At 34.4% G+C, this 23,888-nt stretch overlaps 1 protein-coding gene across 2 annotated transcripts in view; it reads left to right on the top strand.

Moving 5' to 3' along the window:
- Window positions 1-22,991, top strand: part of LRP12 (LDL receptor related protein 12) — a 73,390-nt gene extending 50,399 nt beyond the window's left edge. For both annotated transcript variants that reach the window (XM_038555315.1, XM_038555314.1), the window contains 5 exons: window positions 661-796; window positions 9,356-9,558; window positions 11,607-12,711; window positions 14,218-14,350; window positions 19,000-22,991. In XM_038555315.1, the coding sequence (XP_038411243.1) occupies window positions 661-796; window positions 9,356-9,558; window positions 11,607-12,711; window positions 14,218-14,350; window positions 19,000-19,866 (2,444 nt within the window). In that variant the 3' untranslated portion in view covers window positions 19,867-22,991. The remainder of the gene's footprint in view (window positions 1-660; window positions 797-9,355; window positions 9,559-11,606; window positions 12,712-14,217; window positions 14,351-18,999) is intronic.
- The last annotated feature ends 897 nt before the right edge of the window (window positions 22,992-23,888 follow it).

Genomic DNA, 23,888 nt, shown 5'->3' with positions numbered 1-23,888 from the left:
AAATAATTTAGGAATCATTTATCACCCTGTAATAAAATTTGAAAATAGGAACAAAATAAGTTAAAGAACTACTTTGCAGTAATTTTGAAGTATAATGTTTTGCTGTCTTTATCCAATCATCCACTAACTTCTTAACAATCCAGCATCTTACTATTGTGTTTGTAAATACTTCCCTGAATTATTTTGTTAAGAAGACTATTTTAAAGTATCCAAAAACCAAAATGGTACTCTTAAGGATCTAAACACAGTAGTTTAGTAACCATGGAACTTTATAGTTTATAATAAATAAAGAAAATGAATTTAAAAGGTGAGTTTCAAAAAAAGATAGATGGATCAGTTGATCAATAGCCATGGCTAAACCTAGTAAATTAATCCTGACTCTTTAAACTGTTATTGAAAGGGGTCCAGTTGGAAAACTTCCATGCCTCTCCAAAATGTATACTTAATTAGAATGAGATAATTTGACCAAAAGGGAAGAAAATAAAATATCTTACTAGAATAATAAAAGATCTTTAAGGTTGATGATACTGTATTTTATTGTATATGATTTGATGTCTGCAGTGTGGGTTTGTTTTTGTTTGTTTTTTAATCAACACTGATTTACTTACTGCTTTGTTTTAAAGTATAATAATTAGCTAAGATTGCTTTGGCTTCTTCCAGCTTGTGGAGAGACTCCAGAACAAATTCGAGCACCAAGTGGTATAATCACAAGCCCAGGCTGGCCTTCTGAATATCCTGCCAAAATCAACTGCAGCTGGTTCATACGGGCAAATCCAGGGGAAATCATTACTATAAGGTAATTCTGATACCTTTCTGAATTACTATGTAATATTTTATTACAAAATACAAAATCAGTTTCCCAGTATTATCACTCAGCATGCAGTTACATAAAAAGACAATTTTCTAAAAATGTAATAAACTATAGCTACCAGTACCATATTAAGGGTAGGAATAATAGCCATTCTTCCCCTACTATAAGGGTGGGTGTTTTGGATATTTTCTGATGGTGGTAATGGATTTCCACTGAGCCATCCATATTCTTTTAGACGACCTTTTAACAAAAGGTGCACATTTGCACAATAGCCTGTTAGGATCAAGAGTGTAATCTTTGTGGGACAAATAAACAAAACTCACTAATCCATTTGGAGATCTAGCCCATAACCTTAGTCTCATTAGTAGAGTCCTCTATCTTAACAAGCTAAAACATGATTATAGTGTTTATCTACGTATATGTATGTATATAAAACTTGAAACAAGCTGATAATGTGTCTAGAAAAATCTCTTTTTTTATAACTTTGAAACAAAAGAACTTATGCTAGGATACAAAATGAAAGATACTCCTAGGAGAAATAAACAAAAGTTTAAGATTCTAATAAATATAAATAAGATTAAGATTCATTTTAAAAACATTTAAAATTCTAAAAAAGCATTATGGGAATAAGATATTAAAGAGAAAATATTCAGTAGAACTAGATAATGCTTGCCTAAGGACATTATATCAAGGCTATTAGAAGAAAAATTTTTCCGGAAAGGGAGGAAAAAAAAAAAATACTATGCCTCAACAAAGAACTATGGTTGGAACTGAAACACAAATTAGAAAGTCATGCCTATCACAGAGGCAGTGTCTGTAACAGCACAAAGGCATCTTCAACATTCTTTCATTGGTAACATTTTTATAAGTAAGAAGTATGGGACTTCAGATTTAGAAGAGACCTGGCAGGTCATAGGCTCAAATCCGTTCTTACATTTTTTAAAAATAAGATTTTAAGTTTAGCCTATTTCTGTGGGGGTTTTTGAAATACGATTAATGTATAATGTTATATTAGTTCAGCTGTATGACATACTGATCAGCAGTTCTCTACATTATTCAGTACTCACCATAATGTCACCATCTGTCACCACACAATGTTACTGTAATATATTGACTATATTCCCTATGCTGTACTTTTCATCTCTGTGACTTACTATATTACAACTGGAAGTTTGTACCTCTTAACCCCTTTATCTATTTCACCCATCTTCCTTATTTATATCCCATAACTAATGAGACAGCCAGTGTCTCTTGAGAAACACAACTGTGTTCTATCCCCCTTCTTCTGTGGAAGCCATAAAACAGGGACCACCAACTGGTTTGTTTTTCTCTGGTCCTTTCTGCCCCAAGCCATATCTTCTGGAACTCTGGAGCTGAGCTTGTGTAGAAACTGTTGTCTGTGAGAAGTGTTATTCTCTTGCCTGATGAACTGGTAGCATGTGCCATTAAGATTATCCTTCTGCAACAGTGCCAGTGTTGGAACTGGGACAGTATGCCTATTTTCTGTTACTTATAGAATATGACTAAGTATAAACATGTTTACAAAATAGCGTTTTTACCATAGGGATACCACACACTGGATTTCTTTCAACATAAAGCTAGAGTTTTTGGAGATTTTTATCTCTTAACCTAAAAACTCACCCCCAAATTTGCCACCTACCAGCTCAATTCCATAAAACTTGGCAATTCTTGCCAGCATGGAGGAGGCTACATGGAATATTGCCATTTGATTCTGAACATGTATTGGACCCTTGAGATTTTGCAGAGAAACACTAAAACCAAGCAAAATACTGAAATGGAGAACAAAATTAGATTTAAGTCATACATCTAAAGGAAAACTTCCTAAGTTCCAGAAGAAGTTAATGAATTTGGATTTACACAGCCTAATAAGATCAGATGGTGATTTAATACCAAACTTTAAAAAGATCACACACACACACAAAGTTTCACTTGTGAATATTGGTATAATCTTAAATTGTTCAAAAAAAATTATACCATAATCAAATGCAGCTTATTTAGACATAAAAGCGAGTCACTATTAGAAAATTTTAAATTTACCATATTAACAAGTCAAAGAAAAAGTATATGATTATCTAGAATAGACAGAAGTTAAAAACCTTCATTCTTGAGTTTAAAGTCAAATTAAAATATAGATCAAAGAAGGAAACTAAAATTATATAAACAATATATGAGCAATACTTAGAGCTCTCCTTTATGAAACTGGTTAAAGATGGTAACATGAGAGCATTTTTACCTCACTCTCCTCCCTTGAAACTTACCAAAATCAACAAAAGCCGTCTTATCAAGAGGATATAGAGGATTGGATTTTAATTCCCTGCTTAAAGCCAAGGACTGGAGTTAGTGTGTTTTGCTCAAGAAAGTAGACTTAGGGGAGGTGGGAGGATGGGGTAACTGGGTGATAGACATTAAGGAGGGTACATGATGTAATGAGTACTGGATATTATATAAGACTGATGAATCACTCAATTCTACCTCTGAAACTAATAATACACTATATATTAACTGAATTGAAATAAAAATATTAAAATTTAAAAAAAATTAAAAAATAAAAAGACTAAAATATTTGCATTAACCACTGATCACTACCTGAACTTGTATGGGGCTGAGAGCTTAGAGGTGGGAGGACATACCCTTACAAATAGGAATATAACCAGGTTACCTACTGATTCCATGAAGGGATCTGTAATCATCCGAACCACCACGTAAAGACCATTCTGGAATGGAGACCTAGGTGGAAGTGGCTACGAAACACAGACGGGAATACAGAAGACAGTGAATTAGAAGGAGAGAGGGAGAACCAGAAAAGCTTCTACAGAATGAGCCTTATTTCCAGAACGTATGGAAAATATTAATAGTAACAAAAACAGCCAACAAAATCCAAACACAGATTTACTCCAGACATGATAAACTTTATTAGTTTTCATTTATTTTAATTCCAGTATACCTAACATACAGTGTTATATTAGTTTCAGGTGTACAGTATAGTGATTCAGCAGTTCTGTACCTCACCCAGTGCTCATCACAAGTAGACCGGGTTTTTTTTTCCTTAGCCTTTTTTATGCTGTGAACACTTTGGTAGTTAGTGAAACCTATAGATCCCTTCCTAAAATGTTTTTAAACTCACAAATCATAATACATATTATTACAAAGGGAACCAATTATATTGAAGTATAGCTATCAGATATTTTTACAAGTATGTAATATAGTAATATATGCTTATTAACATATTAGTAGGTGATGGTTCTAACAACTGTAATCTCAATGTAATTTTGAGTGTAAATAGTTATTCTAGATATCTATTACAACTTAAATGTGTAATTATATGTGATTTCTGCTGGTGACAGGTAATGTAAATACTATCATGGTTTGTTTATATTCGTAAGTGAAGTGCCAAATTTCAGTTAGAGATTAGTGAAAATAAGATTGTAAATGTTTCCACCAAATCTGGGAATTTGAGAGGAGAATAGAAACACCTAATACTCTTACTTGGACTTTATTAGAACAAAAGTATGTTTTAGTGTTTGAACTACAACATCTAAAGATAACTACTGAAAAAATAGCAATCTTGAGTATGTGGTAAAGTAAAAGAAACTGTAAAAAATAAAAAGAAAGAAACCTATGAATACAAAAGAACACAAGGAAGGAGGAAAATGAAAAATCACCTACAATAGAAAGGCTGCTCAATAAAAAATTCGTTTAACCTTTAAAAGACAGACTGATCAGGTTTATTGGTTTATTGACTGGTATGATCCTCCTATAAAGGGCTCCTAAGAACATACTTAAAACAAAACAAGCATAGTTTAGAAAAGAGTGATAGAAAAAGATAAGCTTTGGAAATACTGATAAAGAGAAAGCTAGTGTAGGAAGATTAGGAAGATTAACATTAATGGGATTGAGTTTAAGACACAAAATATTAGTAACAAATGAAATAATCCACTAAGAAGATAGATTCATGGTAAACTTTGCTTACCTTGTAACACAGCCTAAAATACACGTAAAGCAGCAAAATATGGAGAATTATTGACTGATCCATTTAGTGAAAGTTTATAAACATACCTTTAATCAGAATTCAATAGATTAAACAGAAAAATAGTAAAGATAGATTTGATAAAAATTAACAAGTAGGAACATGCGTTATATATGTGTATGTTTATATTTATTTCAATGAATAGAGAATATAAATTGTTTTCAAAAACATATGGCACATTTACAAAAAATTGATTATGTATTAAACCACAAAGGAATTCTGAGTTCCATTTCTAAGATTTTACATCATTCAGATTGTATTCTGTGACCACAATGCAGTTAAATTAGAAACACAATAAAAAATGGGGAAATAACAACAAAATCCCTGTTTGAAAGCATATTCCTAAATAACTCCTGCATTAATGCTGGAATTCACAGTGGAATTCATAAAATATTTTGGTAATAACCATATTGAAAATATTACAAAACTGTTAGAACACATTGATAGAGTACTTAGCGAAAAAATTACGGCTTAAATGCATTAGCTTAAAAATAAGCAGGATGGGAAATAAATGAGCTCAGCATTTACTCAAGAGTTTTGAAAGAAAACTACAGGGTAAATCTTAAGTAGAAAAAGTAGTAACATAAGGCCAGGAAATAATTAAATAGAAAGAATAAATAGTAAGATTCAATAAAACAAAAAAAAAACTGGCCTTCTGAAAACCTTGGGAAAATAGACAAATCTCAAGACAAGACTGAAGAAAAAAGAAAAGGTACTACTAAGAATGAACAAAAATGTCTAGAATTAAAAATATAATAATAAAGATTTTTAAAGTCATAAAGGAATATTATGATTAGTTTATGGTAACACTGTTACACAATTAGATGAATTGGATCATTTTCTAGAAAATGCTTAGTATCAAAATTGATTCAAGAATTGATTCTTCACTAAAGAAATTGAATCTACATCAGAAGAAGGTTCTAAACCCAAGTAGTTTTACAAAAGGTATCGGTTAAAAAATTTTAGTACCAAGGACCAGGATGTAGATGCATGCTTTCACTGCTTATAGTAGAACTCTGAATCAATGAAACAAGACAATAAATAGAAATTAGTGATACGAAAAATGGGAAGGAAAAGATAAAACCCTCCTCATTTGCCAATACTGTGCTTATCTCCATAGAAAATCCAAGCATATATATAAAGATCACAGATATGAAAAAAAAATTTTAATGTAAGAAAATACTTTTGCAGCTTTATAACAAATTTTACTATCAAAATAAAATGATTTTCTATTAAAATTTAAATTATCAAAAAGTGACTCAAAAAAAGTTTAGGGAAAGCTGATTAAAATGAAAAACATGAAGAAATTAAAAATTTCTACTCTAGATCTGTATTCTAAACAGGCACAGGGCATTGGTATGTGAACAGTGTCTTTGTTACATAAACTACTATAACCCATAAAAAAAGGAAACCTGAAAACTAATTTTACTTTGAAATATATTTTAACAATCCTAAATGAAATATTAGCAAACCAAATCCAAGACTGTATACATGAATAGATATTGATTATTTCTTTTGTTCTGGACAAGGATCCTGCTTCCCTCAATCTTAAATATTTTAGTGGATAAAAGTGTGTTAAAGGGATTCCTTAGCTTGAATCTGACTAGCCCTCCCATAAACAATTACCAATTTGGATATAAGTTTTTAAATGACTACTCAAAGGTACTGGAGACTAATCAGAAGCTGGCAGAAACTGGAGGAAATTAAACTCTTGAAAGAAGGAATCCAGGCAGCCCGGGTGGCTTAGCAGTTTATCTCTGCCTTCAGCCCAGGGTCTGATCCTGGAGATTCGGGATCGAGTCCCATGTCAGGCTCCCTGCATGGAGTCTGCTTCTCCCTCTGCCTGTGTCTCTGCCTCTCTCTTTCTCTTTCTCTGTATCTCTCATGAATAAATAAATAAAATATTAAAAAAGAAAAAGAAGGAATCCACATTGATGAGATATGTTTGCTTCCTCTTAGCTCCCGATGCAGAATGCAGTAGCTAGAACTCAAATAGGCCGCCACAGTCTTATGGGCTTGAGGTGGTATATTGCAGGGTGGACTTGAGGCTGTCAGAGTAGCTGGAAATTAAAAAGACAAATCCTAGAACGGAGAGAGCCCCAGTGTAGGAAGCCCTTACTTATGCATATAAATTATTCTCAAATTCTTTGCTCTTTTCTGAACTGTGCATGCCTAAGAGACACTAAGGAACTTGGTAGAAAAAGCTGCCCCAGATTTCAGTGGCTGTGCACCAAAGCTGAGGCAGAGTTTGGAGTTGAAACCTGCTGAGTTTGAGGAATTTGGTAAATACCTTGGGATTTTATTGAAGTCACAGAAATGTCATACATTATAAGTAAAGACAATGTCCTAAAATTAGGAATTCACCTAAGACTCAGGACAAAGCTAAACAAAACCTCCACAAGTGCAGGATGACCAGACTAAATGTTCCATGCTTGATAAAACAAAGTAAGTGTAAGAATCTTGACCTGTCCCTGAGAACACACAAAAACTAATTCAAGATAAATCCTAGATATGAATGTAAAATCTAAAACTCGAAAATACTGGAAGAAAACATTGTTTAGTATCTTGGTGTAGGCAAAGGTATTTTAGAGAGGACACTAAATGCACTAAACATAAAGGGAAAAATAAATTAGGCTTCATCAAAACTAAAATTAAAAACCTCTGCTCATTAGAACATACCATGAAGAAAATGAAAAGGCAGTCCATATAAACTAGAAGAAAATATTAGCATATATATATAACAGAAGATTTGCATCCAGAATATAAAATTAATTTTTATAACTCAAAAAAAAAAAAAAACCCAATTTTTTTTAAATGGGCAAAAGACTTGAGCAGACATTTCACAGAAGACATGAGGATGGCCAGTAAGCACATGAAAAGATATTCAGCATTGTTAGTCTTCAGGGAAATGCACATAAAACCACATTGAGAGATGTCAGTTCACACCAACTAACTAATGGCTAAGGTTGAGAGGACCGACATCACCAGCTACTGAAGAGAATGTGGGTGTGGCTATCTATACATATATCTTACATATGGACATGCCGCCAAATAGATAAATGTTTATACTACATAGAGGATTTTTAAGTAAGAAAAATTTCTGTTGGATGAAGGATGATATAACAAAGCAATTCATAGGAAAAGAAATAATAAACATAGGAAAAGGTATTTCAATTTCAGTAAATAAGGAAATGCAAAATGCAACAGTTTTTTAAAAAACTGACTATCCCAATTTGCCAAGGTCATGGAGTATAAGATACTTTTATAAAACTCATTGAAAATGAGTTGGTTCTGGGAAACAAACTAGGGGCGGTGGAAGGGGAGGGGAGGTGGGGGTGAATGGGTGACGGGCACTGAGGGGGGCACTTGACGGGATAAGCACTGGGTGTTATTCTGTATGTTGGTAAATTGAACACCAATAAAAAATAAATTTATTTTAAAAAATGAGTTGATATAAATATTTCTGTCAGTGTCTGTCATATTTCAAGTGGAATTTTGTCTTCTGACCTAGCAATTCTACTTCTAGAAAAATTTGTTCTAGAGAAGTATTTGCACATGTAGAGATACATGTATGAGGATTCCTTAAAGCATTGTTCATAATAGTGGGGAACTGGAAACAATCAAATTATTTGTCATTCTTTGTTGTAGTTAACTCAGAGTATTTACAGGGGAAATAACCTGATGTAAAAATTCTTGGATAAAAAAAAATTCTTGGATAATTAATTTCATTATCACAGTTTAAGGCAGAGGCAAGGAGATAAAGTCAGATATTCCCTTCTTGGTAGAGACATGATACTGGAAAATAATATTTTAGTTTCTCTTTTTTCATAGCAGTAGCTAATTTTATATGTGCTTTTGACTTTTTTTGCTGTGTATGAGACCCATATTTTGTGAACTACAAGGTAATGTTTGACGATAACATAACTTATGTAAAAAAAAAAAAAAAAGTATTCCCCAACCTAGGGATTTTTCACTGATAAAGAGTGTTCATTTTTACTTTGCTCAGAGTTGTGCTGTTTGCTCTTCTGAAAATGTAAGCTGTAACCTTTCACTAAGCAAGCAGATGAACCAGTCTAATCTAAGAGAAGGCTGACTTTCTCTGTGTGTACTTTAGTTTATCAGATTATGGAGTGGTGTCTCTGGTTCAAATACAGGACAGTTAGGATATTCTGAATTAGAAGTGATTTTTCCTAAACACAAACAGAAGAAAAGGACACAAGGTGCCAGATATTGACTGGGGATTTTATTAGAATTATTTTAAAATCTGGTATTACTTATGAAGAAGTATTATATGAGAGTCTAGGAAAGAGATATAAACATCAGGGACATAGAAACAGTGTTGTTTGCTGATGACCTGATTGTATCTCCTGGAAAACACAGGAGAATCAGCAAATATGGAGGCTTATAATAAAGTCCTCAGTTATATTGTATTATTATGCAGTTTTTTTTTCCAAATTTACCCTTATTAATAGCGTTTTCTGACTTTTTATTTCTAGTTTTCAGGATTTTGATATTCAAGGGTCCAGAAGATGCAGTTTGGACTGGTTGACGATAGAAACATACAAGAATATTGAAAGTTACAGAGCTTGTGGTTCAACAGTTCCACCACCATATATTTCTTCACAAGATCATGTCTGGATCAGGTTCCATTCTGATGACAGTATCTCTAGAAAGGGTTTCAGACTGGCGTATTTTTCAGGTATGTTTTTTTAAAAAGGAGAAAGGTAACAGAATTGTGTTGTATTAAGTACCAAGTCACTTTGGCTAGTCTTCTAAAACAGTATCCATTTAATTGGCAATTGAGACTGAAGAAGGTTCAGGTGCCCTAGAGCACAATCTCAAAAAGGTGTTTTGTATATTCTAATAAAATGATTATTTTTATAAACTAAGGTCAGCTTTCTTTTTAAATATTTAAATACCTTTATTTTAAAAGTAACTTATTTTTCCCTCAATGGGTTTTCTGATACCCTGAAAATTAGTTCAGAATGTATTTTTGTGTCTGAATTACCATGGTCTTTACAGCTTCACAGAAAAGACATATTCCATTTCATCTTCATGGTTTCTAGTATCAGAAGTCTTCTTTTATTATTCTGAATCTTTTCTTTCAAAAAGTGTGACCAGATCATAGATATGTGAATAAGTCAGATTATTAGAATCATATATACGTTTTGCCAAAAATCATTTTACGTCTTCTAAAATTTGTACTTGTCTTTCAGAAAATATGCTTTTTCTTCTCTCTTAAAAATAGTCTTTGTAAGGGACGCCTGATTGGCTCAGGGGTTGAGCATCTGCCTTCGGCTCAGGGTGTGATCCCATAGTTCTGGGATTGAGTCCCACATCAGGCTCCCTGGGAGGAGCCTGCTTCTCCCTCTGCCTGTGTCTCTGCCTTCTCTCTGTGTCTCTCATGAATAAATAAATAAAATCTTTTAAATAAATAAATAAAACTATTTTTAAAAAAGTCTTTGTAATACTTAGCTTCTGAAGCACATTTTTTGTTCCCTATTTACCAATAAATAAATTGTTAATGGAGAAGTATTGTCCTAAACATTGTTAGTTTTTGAGGACCATAGGATCTAATGTTTGATTTTCTTCCCCTGCTTCATTTTTGGTGTATATTTAGGATGGTACACTACAATAATTGGAATTCTATAGGCATTTCAAGTTTTTTTTCCCTACTATTTTGATGAATAAATTTATACCTTTAGCTCAGTTACATGCAGTGTTTTGCATTTGTGTGAAACAGTAGAATTATAAAATGTGAGTGTTATTACACAACATTTCATTACATCAACTGTATATAAAGTTAATCTTATAATTTTAGCGGAAATTTGGATCTGAATAATAGGATTACAAAATAGCATATGCTGTATGACACAAGTAGCAAAATATTGTATATACATAAACAAGAACTAGAAAAGATGAAAAATATGAAAAAATAATTTGAAAAGGTGATTATTGTGGGTGAATTTTTTATTTCAATGTCACTCTGATGTATATACAATAAAAATTTTAAATTTTTAATCAGTATAATCTGTTGGTTTGTATATCTTAGATTATTAAATGTTCTGCAGTAAAATAGCTCTCTACAAAAGCAGAAGTGTTCTCCTCCCTTTTTTCCCCCAAGTTTTTATTTAAATTCCCATTAGTTGGGACACCTGGGTGGCTCAGTGGATGGTTGTCTGACTTAGGCTCAGGGCATGGTCCTGGGATCCCAGATCGTGTCCTGCATCGGGGTCCCTGTGGGGAGCCTGCTTCTACCTCTGCCTGTATCTCTGCCTCTTTCTCTGTCTCTCATGAATAAATAAATAAAATCTTTTTATAAATAAATAAATTCCCATTAGCTAATACACAGTATACTACTAACTTCAGGAGTAGAATTTAGTGATTCATCACTTACATACAACACCCTCATCATAGCAAATGCCTTCCTCAATACCCATCCCCCATCTAGCCCATCCCCCACCTACCTCCCCTCCAGCAGCCTCTGGTTTGTGCTCTCTTCACTTAAAGTCAAAATACAGAGGTCTTCATGGAATAAACAATAGGTGTTTAATAAATTATTGCCTTTAGAATATCAATTTGCCTTTAGAATCTAATCTGTTTCTTAGATTTTTTTAAAACTTCTATCACTTGGGCTCAATAGTTAATATTTATTATAAAAATACCACTTGCTGTTCTGTATCTTTTAAGGAGTATGTTTTTCCCTCTCCTTTCCTCTCCATCTCCGTCCTCCCCATGCCCTCCCAGGGAAATCTGAAGAAGCCAACTGCGCTTGTGATCAGTTCCGTTGCGGCAATGGCAAGTGTATACCCGAAGCCTGGAAATGCAATAGCATGGACGAGTGTGGGGACGGGTCTGACGAAGAGGTCTGCGCCAGGGAAGCTGATACCCCAGCATCTTCTTCCTTCCAACCTTGTGCCTACAACCAGTTCCAGTGTTTGTCTCGATTTACCAAGGTCTACACTTGCCTCCCTGAATCTTTAAAATGCGACGGCAACATTGACTGCCTGGACCTCGGAGACGAGATCGACTGTGACATGCCAACCTGCGGGCAGTGGCTAAAATATTTCTATGGTACTTTCAGTTCCCCCAATTATCCAGACTTCTATCCTCCTGGAAGCAACTGCACCTGGTTAATAGACACTGGTGATCATCGTAAAGTCATTCTGCGCTTTACCGACTTTAAACTTGATGGTACTGGTTATGGTGATTATGTCAAAATATACGACGGTTTAGAGGAAAATCCACACAAGCTTTTGCGTGTCTTAACCGCTTTTGATTCTCATGCACCCCTTACTGTTGTTTCTTCTTCTGGCCAGATCAGGGTACATTTTTGTGCTGACAAAGTGAATGCTGCAAGGGGATTTAATGCTACTTACCAAGTAGATGGCTTTTGTTTGCCTTGGGAAATACCCTGTGGGGGTAACTGGGGGTGTTACACAGAACAGCAGCGCTGTGATGGGTATTGGCATTGCCCAAATGGAAGGGATGAGATAAATTGCACCATGTGCCAAAAAGAAGAATTCCCCTGTTCCCGAAACGGTGTCTGTTATCCTCGTTCTGATCGCTGCAACTACCAGAATCATTGCCCAAATGGCTCAGATGAAAAAAACTGCTTTTTTTGCCAGCCAGGAAATTTTCATTGTAAAAACAATCGGTGTGTGTTTGAAAGCTGGGTGTGTGATTCTCAGGATGACTGCGGTGATGGCAGCGATGAGGAGAATTGCCCAGTTATTGTGCCTACCAGAGTCATAACTGCAGCCGTCATAGGGAGCCTTATCTGTGGACTGTTACTGGTCATTGCGTTGGGATGTACCTGTAAGCTCTATTCTCTGAGAATGTTTGAACGAAGGTCAGTATCAAGACAAAACTATAGTGGTTGTGACTTCACAATAAACATGGTCCCAGTATTTGCAACAGAATTTTTAGCATGATCAGCAATAGACTTTGTTTTATACTGTTTTTTGAAATAGATGAATATCTTTCATGATTTATGAAATTAGTGTGAAAATACTAAGACTCAAGAGGCTAAACACATTTTATAAACTAATAAATACTTAGAGTTATGAGGTGAGAAAAACCAATCTGTATTTACCAGTTCCTGTTTTCAGATTAATCTGTTTTATAGGAACTTTGCAAGCTGCAGTTCTCAGTTGTAATTTTTTAATCTGTGTTTTTATAAATATGAATTCAACAACTGCAAATATTTGAGAACCTACAGTGTTCAAAGCATTAAACAGATGAGTAGAAAAATGAATAAGGCATAATCTCATAGGTACTTTACAGTTAGGAGGAAGGCATTGGTGGGTGCAATAAGATGACAAAAATATAAATGCTGTAAGAGCTATAAAACAAAGTGGTATAAAAGTCAAAAGATACCTAATCTGATGAGGGGATATGGAAAGGCTTTTATTGAAGAAGTATCATTTGAAATTTGTAAGAATGTAGATAGGGGAAAGATATTATAGTTGAAAAAATGAGCCTGGGAAAATGCGTAGAAGTAGGGATGCCCAGCATTGCTTGGAAAAGTAGCACATAATTCAGCTTGTCTGGAGGCTAAGATACATATGAAGGGCTAAAAGGTAAAACTTGGAAGATAAGGCTAGTGTCATATTGTGGAGGACCATGAGAGCCATGTGTCAGAGTTCTCAAGTAAGAAATGGTTAAGTATTAAAGGGTGACCTTCAGGGAGGGTTTTCTTCCATGTGGTGCAGGATAGACTGGACCTGGGAGACATTGATGATGGACGAGAGGTCTCTTACGTAGGAGGCTGTTGTGGAGACAGTGACCCTATGTTCCAGGAGAGTTACAAATAACGGATTTAGCTAAAGATTTCATGTCCCATACGGCTAAGCTAATAGATGCACACAAATGCACAGTATCAAAGTAATCATGCTGCATCTTTTCTTTGCAGCATAAGAGCTCAGCGAAGAGTCCAAGGTCTTGAGTTGAACAAGCTATGTCAGAAAGTGTATTGGCGACTCATTTCACTCTTTTACTTATCTATAAAACTAAATGTATTGAACTTGATGATTACTTTCACCTAAAATCCTAACCCCTTATGTTCTTAGGGGTTTAAAGATCTAATACCTTTATCTTTTATGAGGATTTCTAATTCATTAAAACTTAGTGATCCAGTGTCCTAGTGTAAAGCCCCATGAGGATAGACTGTCTACTGCATCTTTGTATTCTCAGTGTAGAAATGGTTTAGATTTTCAATAAATGTTGGTTGACTAAGCTTTAAAAATGGTCAAGTATGTATAGGTTCAGATTGTTTCCATTGGTGATTAAAGAATTATTATTTTGACTTGCCTTTTTTTTTTTTTAACCATTTTTATCCCCCTGTTTTCCCTCAAAGGTCATTTGAAACACAGTTGTCAAGAGTAGAAGCAGAATTGCTAAGAAGAGAAGCTCCTCCCTCTTATGGACAATTGATTGCTCAGGGTTTAATTCCACCAGTTGAAGATTTTCCTGTTTGTTCACCTAATCAGGTATGTTGCAGTTTATGATTTCTGTTTCATAAAATGAATGTTGTATTTATATGTATGATAAAGGACTTTAGTCAATTTTTGCAATCAAGTCAAGGATTAAATATGTAGGAAATTTTGAAATTTTGAAATTTTAATCATGTCATTGTATTTCAACATATGCTACAAAATACAAAATCTTTCATTCTTCTGATTTGATTATGTGATTCTTAAGCATTTTACTGTTAGGATTTGGTACACTAAAATTCAGAAGTAAAGTTTAGTAAGTTATTTTCTATTTGCACTAAACACCTAAAGATTAAGAATGAATGTTAAAATTAGTATGCTAGTAATGTATTACCAGTTCCTGTTTTCAGATTAATTAACATGCTAGATTAGCTAGTTAATAAGTAAAAGTAATTGCAATGAAGTTGACATTTCCACCCGACTTGAGGGAAAACTTCTTCACTGCTAGATTTTATATTAAAGTGTTTAAGAATTCATACCATTTTCTTTAAATAGTAACTCATTCTTTATTAATATTTCTGAATTCTTTAAATTTCTATTAGTACTTTTTAAAAAAAAAGTCCTTTTCAGGAATGATGACTAGGTGGCCCAGTCAGTTAAGTGTCAGACTCTTGATCTCAGCTCAGGTCTTGATCTCAGGGTCATGAGTTTAAGCCCCACACTGTGCTCCATGCTGGGCATGGAGCCTACTTAAAATTAATTAATTAATTTAAAATTTATTTTTTAATGCATAAATTATACCAGGGTTCATAAAGGCATAGGGATGGGGCACCTGAGTGGCTTAGTTGGTTGAGTGTCCAACTCTTAATTTCAGCTCAGGTCATGATCTCAGGTCATGGGATCAAGCCCCACATCCAGCTCCTCTCTCAGTGGGGAGTCTGCTGGAGATTCTCTGTCCCTCTCCACCCCCCAACCCCCACATGCACTTGCTCTCTCTCTCAAATAAATAAATATTAAAAAAAATAAATGCATAAGGATGCATATATTCAAGATGTAAATTCATCCAGAAATATTTGTAAAAATCGATAAACACTGTTTTCCCAGTGATTTAATTCTGTACAAAATGGAAGACCACTTCCTTTCTGGTAAATAAGATTTCTTATTATAGTCTATCACCTTTATTTGAGTCTTTTAGGAAATATCTGGTGAGAATTTGTGGGGTTTTTAAAAATATTTTATTTATTTATTCATGAGAGACACATGGAGAGAGGCAGAGACATAGGCAGAGGGAGAAGCAGCCCCCCTCTCCATACAAGGCACCTGCTGCAGTACTTGATCCCAGGACCCCAGGATCATGAGCTGAGCCAAAAGCGACACTCAACCACTGAGCCGCCCTGGTGCCCCTAGAATTTGTGGTTTTAAAAACATTTCTTCGGATGTAATTTGCTAAGTAAATCATTCAGAAGTTCCACTGGTTGGAATTTTGTGTACAAAATAGGAAAAAGCTATGTTCTATTGACCCTGATATGTGGAAGGTTTCTTTTAGGTAGGAACTCAAACAGTGGTTAATTCCACCCACCCACCCACTCTACCATCTGCCACCCACCACCCCTATACTTTATGGCTGCCTTCAAGAGTTTAGCCAATTATGGAGTTAGAGTTAAGCACAGTCTACACAAGACAGCTCTCATCTATATAGAAATTACAAGTTCAGGGCTTCCCAAAATGACTTTCAGTTTTGACAATTTACTAGATACAACCCACTGAAAACTGTTATACTCATGGTTATAATTTATTACAAGGAAGAACCTAGATTAAATCAGCCAAAGGAAAAGACATACAGAATAGGATTCAGGAGGGTACCAAACACAGACCTTCTAGTTCTCCTCTCCCCATAAGTCAAGGTAGTGTTACTCTCTGTCAGGTGTATGACAGTGTGCACAGAATAGTGCCAACTAGGGAAGCCACCCAAGACTCAGGATCCAGAGTTTTTACTGAAGCTCCATCACATAGGTGGATTAATTGCAAATGTGGTTGATCAGTCTCTAGCCCCTACAGAGTTTGACTGATACTGCTGATCCAAAGCACCTGCCCTGCATCACATTGCTGGTGTGGCTTGGAGCCTCCACCTCAGACACAGCATAATCTGTATCTGGCTGGCCCCAGGCCCCAGGCCAGGACATCCCTGTCAGAGATGACATTGTAAGGACTTAGAGATCACATCCCAGAAATAGAGGGCAAAAGTCAGACCTCACCTTGGATAAGGTTTCTTTACTACGTACTATACCATTCTTGAGGTTTATAATTTACCCTTAGGAGGGAATTCTGCTTCAACGAAGTTTTAAAATAAAATAGGTTTATGAATAGTAAGCTAGATTTTATTCAGTTTATAAGATTAAACTTCCAAGTTTAAAATTTTTGGTAACAAATTCTCATATTTTCACAATAGTTTTTAAAAAGAAAAATAATATTCGAAATTACCATCCCATTAAAAAATAGAAATGCTTTCTGAAGAATGCCTTCTTACGCTTCATAAACTGAAGACATGTATAAAATTATTCCTTAAACATTCATGTGATCCCCTTATAGAAATCTAATGTTAAATTAATTTTAATTAAACAGACCTTTAAGCAGAAAGCTTCACTTTACTATGATGGACTGTAATGTGAAAGTCAGCATTGTTGATCTTAATGGAAGATAGCTGCATAAAAGGGAAGCTTATCTGCAGAACCTTCTGTTCATGGCTGGGTGTAACACAGTGCTCACACAAAAGCCTTAGAACTTGAATGCTGAGTGGTGAGGACCATGTGTATGGAAAAGTTCCTTAGGGATGTGAACCATTTAGGTTGTTTTTTTTTTTTTTTTAATTTATAATTAGGTACTTCTTAATTGGTGAAAATTGTATAACAAATCTGTATATGCTGATATTCAGATTTCTTACTGACAATATGCTTTACTAAGACTAGATTTTTAAATACTCTTATGAAAGAAGTTTCTTTGCATTCTCTGAATTATATTCCTGAGTTTATGTTTTATAAGTAAATTTAATACCCATCTTGAAGAGAGATGGAGAACACATACCATCACATCTTTCCTTTCCTTCTTTTCTTCTGTGAGGGTAAAGGCAAGAACTAACTGTTCATATTGGCATCAGGAAATTACATCATCATTGAAAAGGGAGTATATCAACTCACTATTCTTTCCTGGAAATACTGTGTTTTAAGTACCAGATGCCATAAGTGAAAATGTATTTGTTCCAAGTTTGAATACTTGTTTTTATAACCACTAGATGGAGCTAAAGACTTTGAAATAAATGTTGTATGCCTTCAAAAATAATCCATAAACGTATCCATCTAAGAAAAAGTAACTCTTCAAAGAATGAGGATATGACAATTTATGCTTAACGCTAAGCTGTAGAAAATAAAACTTAATCTTTAAAGATTGAGAAGAGCCCAAATGTCTCAAATCCAAATGTCCGAAAAGCTTATAGCACTATATATACCATTGTATAGTGCTATAAACAAATTAAGTTTTTTAGCTTCTGTTTCCTGTGCTATATTACAAATTAATTATCTTATTTATGTCAATAAAAACCGACCTTTACTGTCCATTCAACAAATCCTTGAGAACCAACTGTGAAATATAACTTTCACATGTTTTGGAAAGTTTCAGTCTTGTAAATGAATCAGTCTTTCTGTGTTTTTAAGAAAAAAAAAAAAGGTGTAAAGCAGATAATGGGTGTAGTTTACCTTCCTAACTGGAGAAGTATCAGATAATTTTGTTTCACAGCTTTGGTGCACTTTTAGAATTGGATTACAATGTGCAGTTTTGAAATAAAATAGTTGTTGGGATGCCTGGGTGGCTCAGAGATTGAGCATCTGCCTTGGGTTCAGGGTGTGATCCCGGAATCCTGGGATCGAGTCCCATATCGGGCTCCTTGCATGGAGCCTGCTTCCTGTCTCTGCTTCTTTCTGTGTCTCTCATGAATATCTAAATAAAATATTTTTTTAATAAAAGAAATAAAATAGTTGTTGTAATTGATGTTAAATATCACTTTAAAATTGCATATATAAAATGAAATGTCAAGAAAAATCAAAGCAAATGAACAGAGGCACCTGAGTGGCTCAGTTCTTTAAGCATCTGCCTTTGGATTAGGTCATAATCCCAGGGTGTTGGGATTGAGCCCTCGTCCTCTGCTCAGCAGGGAGCCTACTTCTCCCTCTCCTCTGCCTGCTGCTTCCCCCCCCCCCCCCGCTTTGTACTCTCTCTGTCATATAAATACATAAAATCTTTTTTTTTTAATTTTTAATTTATTTATGATAGTCACAGAGAGATAGAGAGAGGCAGAGACACAGGCAGAGGGAGGAGCAGGCTCCATGCACCGGGAGCCCGACGTGGGATTCGATCCCGGGTCTCCAGGATCGCGCCCTGGGCCAAAGGCAGGCACCAAACCACTGCGCCACCCAGGGATCCCACATAAAATCTTTAAAAATAAAAAAGTAATAAAGCAAGTGAACAGTGGTACAAGTTATAGATTAGATTTTATAATAGGGTGAACCTGTATAGATGAGAGACGTTAATTCATCCTTCATAGACCCTAACAATGAGTAATAGCATCTTTCATCATAACACATTCTTATTTAGAAGGGTGTTTTTTATTTTAATACCTCTTTGTTAGCTATCTTAATATCTTTTATTTTTTGTAGGCTTCTGTTTTGGAAAACCTGAGGCTAGCAGTACGATCCCAGCTTGGATTTACTTCAATCAGGCTTCCAATGGCAGGCAGATCCAGCAACATTTGGAATCGTATTTTTAATTTTGCAAGATCACGTCATTCAGGGTCATTGGCTTTGGTATCAGCAGATGGAGATGAGGTTGTACCTAGTCAGAGTACCAGCAGAGAACCTGAAAGAAATCATACTCACAGAAGTTTGTTGTCCGTGGAGTCTGATGACACAGACACAGAAAATGAGAGAAGAGATACAGCAGGAGCATCTGGTGGGGTTGCAGCTCCTTTGCCCCAAAAAATCCCTCCCACAACAGCAGTAGCAGCAACAGTGGGAGCAAGTGGAAGTTCCTCAACTCAAAGTACCCGAGGTGGTCACACAGATAATGGAAGGGATGTGAGCAGTGTGGAGCCCCCTGGTGTGAGTCCTGCACGTCAACAACTCACAAGTGCACTCAGTCGCATGACTCAGGGGCTGCGCTGGGTGCGCTTTACACTAGGGCGATCCAGCTCCGGAAATCAGAGCCAGAGTCCTTTGAGACAGCTTGACAATGGGGCACATGGAAGAGAAGATGACGACGATGTCGAAATGCTGATCCCAGTTTCTGATGGAGCTTCAGACTTTGATGTGAACGACTGCTCCAGACCTCTTCTCGATCTTGCTTCAGATCAAGGCCAAGGGTTTAGACAGCCATTTAGTGCAACAAACCCTGGAGTAAGGCCAAGTAATCGAGATGGCCCCTGTGAGCGCTGTGGTATTGTTCACACTGCCCAGATTCCAGACACTTGCTTGGAAGCAACACTGAAACATGAGACGAGTGATGATGAGGCTTTGTTACTTTGTTAGGTACGAATCACAGCGAGGGAGATTGTGTACAAGTTGGAGCAATATCCATTCGTTGTTTTGTAACTTTACAATTAAACTAGTTTTAATTTAAAAACAAAAAAGATGCAGGATGATTTCTTACTATCATATGTTAGCCTGCATGGTTAAATTAAACAACTTGTAACTCTATGAACTTTAGAGTTTACTATTTTAGCAGCTAAAATTGCATTATGTTTTCATTATTGTTCAATAATGTTCTTCCATTTGTTTCTAATTGTTTTTATCCTGGTACTGTAGTTCACAGTAGAAGTATGGCTGCTGAAACTCATCTGACTGTCAGTTTCTCTCTCCTATGTTAGAATTTGTTAGTACAAAATAATACCTTCTTTTCATTGAACACTTTATGCTTTTTGCCAATACATCTTGCAACTTAATATACCAGATGTTAAGGTTGTTAATGTACAAAAAAAGCCCCTTCTATTCACCTGTGTTTTTATCAGTGTAACATTTGTCTAAGTATTATTGGGTTTCATCATAATATGAGCTTGTCAAAGGGAAAAACCTTTGCCTAAAAATTTTTCTCTTACGTTTAACATTCAGTGATACTAAATTTAGGTAGAGTTAGATAAATTAATGGCAAAAACAAAACTTTTATAGATTTTCTAATGTTGACTTTAATACTCTAATATGGTACAAGCCAAATGGTAAAACCCCAAGTCATTTCTTTTTTCATCTCTATTTAGGGACAGAATTAAACAGATGAAAATATTCTACTATGCATTAAATCTTGAACTTTATAAAATATGTACAAAAATTGTACAAGATAAGTTCTAACTGGTAATATCCTTCCCTAGTACAGGGTTATGCTTGTATTGAACCCTGGGGATTTGCACTAAAATCATATCAAGGTCACAGATGAGTTTAGTGCACAAGCACTATCACTTTAAATACTGTCATTTGCTATCACAATGACTATATATTTCCATAGCTTTGTGGGGGGGGGCATTTTTATTACAACGTGAAATTGCTTTGCTGGTTTCATATTTATTTGTTGTATTTAAAGACTGCATTATTGTAAGAGTGATTCTCAATATATTTTATTCATGGGGGAGGGGATCATGCTACATGTTGAAAAGCAACTTAAGAAATCATTCAGATCCACCCCCCCCCCCGTTTTTTAAGTAGAATGAATTACAAACCCCGCGTATTTTTTTATTGTCAGTTCTTGTTTATTTATTCTTTAGCTGTCTGTTTTAGTAGCTTAATGATTGAGTATGAAAAATGTATTTGTGTGTGATTATTGCTATTTATTAAATTTTCAGTACTTTGCTGAATGTCATTTTAAAGCATGTTTGAGGTCTTGTGTATTTGTCGTGTTATGCTGTCAGGAAGAACTGACTGAAATGTTTTAATATGTATCAAGAATTAAAATCACTTTTTTTGTATTGCCTTGAGGTACTTTTTAAATCAAAGTTGCTATACATTTTTGTTGCATTTTAGTGCATTTACAGATTCCAGCCATAAGATATGCAATGTGTCTAGAAGAAAAACTGAAGGGGTGGATAGTCTTTTTTAACTACTTTATGGTAAAGTAGTAGCTTACACCAGCGTTCAAGGGTAAAAATTCCTAAGGAACTGAATATATTTGCCTTTGAGAACACTGCTTGTTTCTTATAAGATGCAATAACTCAGTCAGTTCTCTTTTTATTTTTATTTTTTTGATTTTCAGATGCATTTCAGACCCCCATAGGATATTTTCCTGGCAGAATTTGCATTACCAAATCAATCTTGTTTAGGTTCTACTAATAATATACTATATTATATAGGTTTCATGGTTTTGCTTTCTGGCATGTGTTTTTATTTCTTTTTTTAATTAACTAATATGTCTTCCTGGTTCCAACAGTAAAAAGTATCTCCCCTATCCCTGACACCCATCCTTTAGCTCCATTCCAAGGAGGTAAGTACCAATACCAGATTCTGTATGCCCTTCCAGAGATACCATGTAGATACATAAATGTATCCGTATATATATAAATGCCATATATAGTAATACAAATTGTAGCATAGTATGCATATTTTTTCTGTACCTTTTTTTAAGGGAAAAACGTATCTGAGTTTGAATATTAAAACTAAAGTTGAGTATTTCTGTTATTTGATATTTCCCATTTAAACCACAGTCTGTCCTGAATTTACATCTCCATTTTTTCCCCAGTTAATTCTATCCTGAAGTTCTTTATTAAATAATGCATTCTTTCCTTACTATTTGAAATGACTCTTTTATCATATACTAATTTACATATTACTTGGATATATTTCTGGACTCCTCTTCAATTGATCTACCCTTTTTTTATACTAGTTCTACATTGTTTTAATAAATAATGTTTAAATATTTCAAATATTCTTATTTTTTCCATTTGAACTATAGAATCAACCTACTGAGTTTCACAAAACAAATCCATTAGTACTTTTTGGGGGGGAACAGTTTTAATTTTATAGATTAAATTAGAAAATTAGACTAGAATATTTGACATCTATCATGTTAAAGCTTCTGTCTTATGCATGGTACATATCTTTAAATGGTGCCCATTCATTCAAGCTTTTTTTTTTTTTTTTTTTTTTTTGGTTGCTTCCTTCAGACATGTTTCATATTTTACTTTATAGAGATCTTCTACATCCTTAAGAGTTTATTCTTTGGAATTTCATTGTTTTTGTTACCAATATTAAGGAAGTCCTTTCTGTTTATAATTCAGTCTGAATTATGAAGCCTAATGACTTACTTATATTAATTTTCTGCCCAGCTACCAGACTGCCATTTTCTTATAATTAGTAATATTATTTAATTATTTTGTGTTTTCTAGTTACACATTATATCTTCCGTTTGCATTCCTCTTTATATTTTAATTGCATTGTCTAGTACTTCAAGAATCATGTTAAATATATACAGTTAACCATGTTAGGGAGCATCCACTGATCCCTATATATAAGCCAAGAATGCATGTTGAATTTTATCATATGACTTTTCACTATGGAGATGATCACATGATTTTTCTCCTTTGGTCTTTTAATATGAATTTTATTAGTATATTTTGTAATTTTGAACCATTCTTGCATTCCTGAAATAAACTACTTGTCCATGTGTATTTTAATATGTTGCTAAATTATATTTTATTTCAGATATTTGCAACTGTATTGATCAATGAAATTAGTCTATAGTTTTTTTTTGTGTGTGTGTGTGTGTGCTGTCTTTAGGAGATTTGGTTATTAATTTTATGCTGGTGAATTTAGAAACTTTCCTTCTTTTCCTTTGCTCTGGAACAGTTTAAATTGATTGGAATGAATGTTCCTTAAAATTTCCATAAAATTATCTGGGTCCAATGGATGTTTGGAAAGTTGACCTTTGACAACTTTGTCGGTATCTTCTGTGGTAATTTGTCTGTGTAGTTTTTCTATCTTAGCTGAGATCATAAGTCATCCGTTTCAGCCAAGTTTTCAAATTTAGTTGCCTATAGTTGAACAAAGTTAAAGTTATCACTTTCTCTTTTGTGCAAATGGCTCTCCCTTGTGAATTATGTTTGCTCCCTTATTAATTAAGATAGCTAACAGTTGGCCTTTTAAAATATTTTTTGTTTCTTTCTCCCAGAGTGGCATGTTTTGAATGTTCTGTAATTTTTGTTTTACAATTAGCTGACTTCTACTGTAATAAATTTCCTACTTTTTGCTTTCCTTAGTTCATTTGCTGTTTTTTCCCTAACTCCTTGAGTTAGAACTTCATTCATTCATCTATATTTCCTAATTATCAATATGAGATTTTAAAGTGTAGACTTAATTCTAAGCACTGTTTAAGCTGAATCACTTAGATGTTTTGGTGTTGTCATATTTTTATATTCTAGGTGTTGTGAAGTTTCAATGTTGATTTCCCCTTGATCCAGAAGTTGTTTTACAAAAGAAAGTTTTTCTCCTTTTGTTTTCTTTGCTCTTTTTTCCTAGATAATGGGATTTTTGGTGTGAGTTGTAGTTTTATTTTCTGATTCTTATATTAATTT

Source organism: Canis lupus, chromosome 13, assembly GCF_011100685.1.
Source record: "Canis lupus familiaris isolate Mischka breed German Shepherd chromosome 13, alternate assembly UU_Cfam_GSD_1.0, whole genome shotgun sequence".
In the NCBI taxonomy this organism is placed as follows: domain Eukaryota; kingdom Metazoa; phylum Chordata; class Mammalia; order Carnivora; family Canidae; genus Canis; species Canis lupus.
This window is presented reverse-complemented; position numbering and strand designations above follow the sequence as displayed.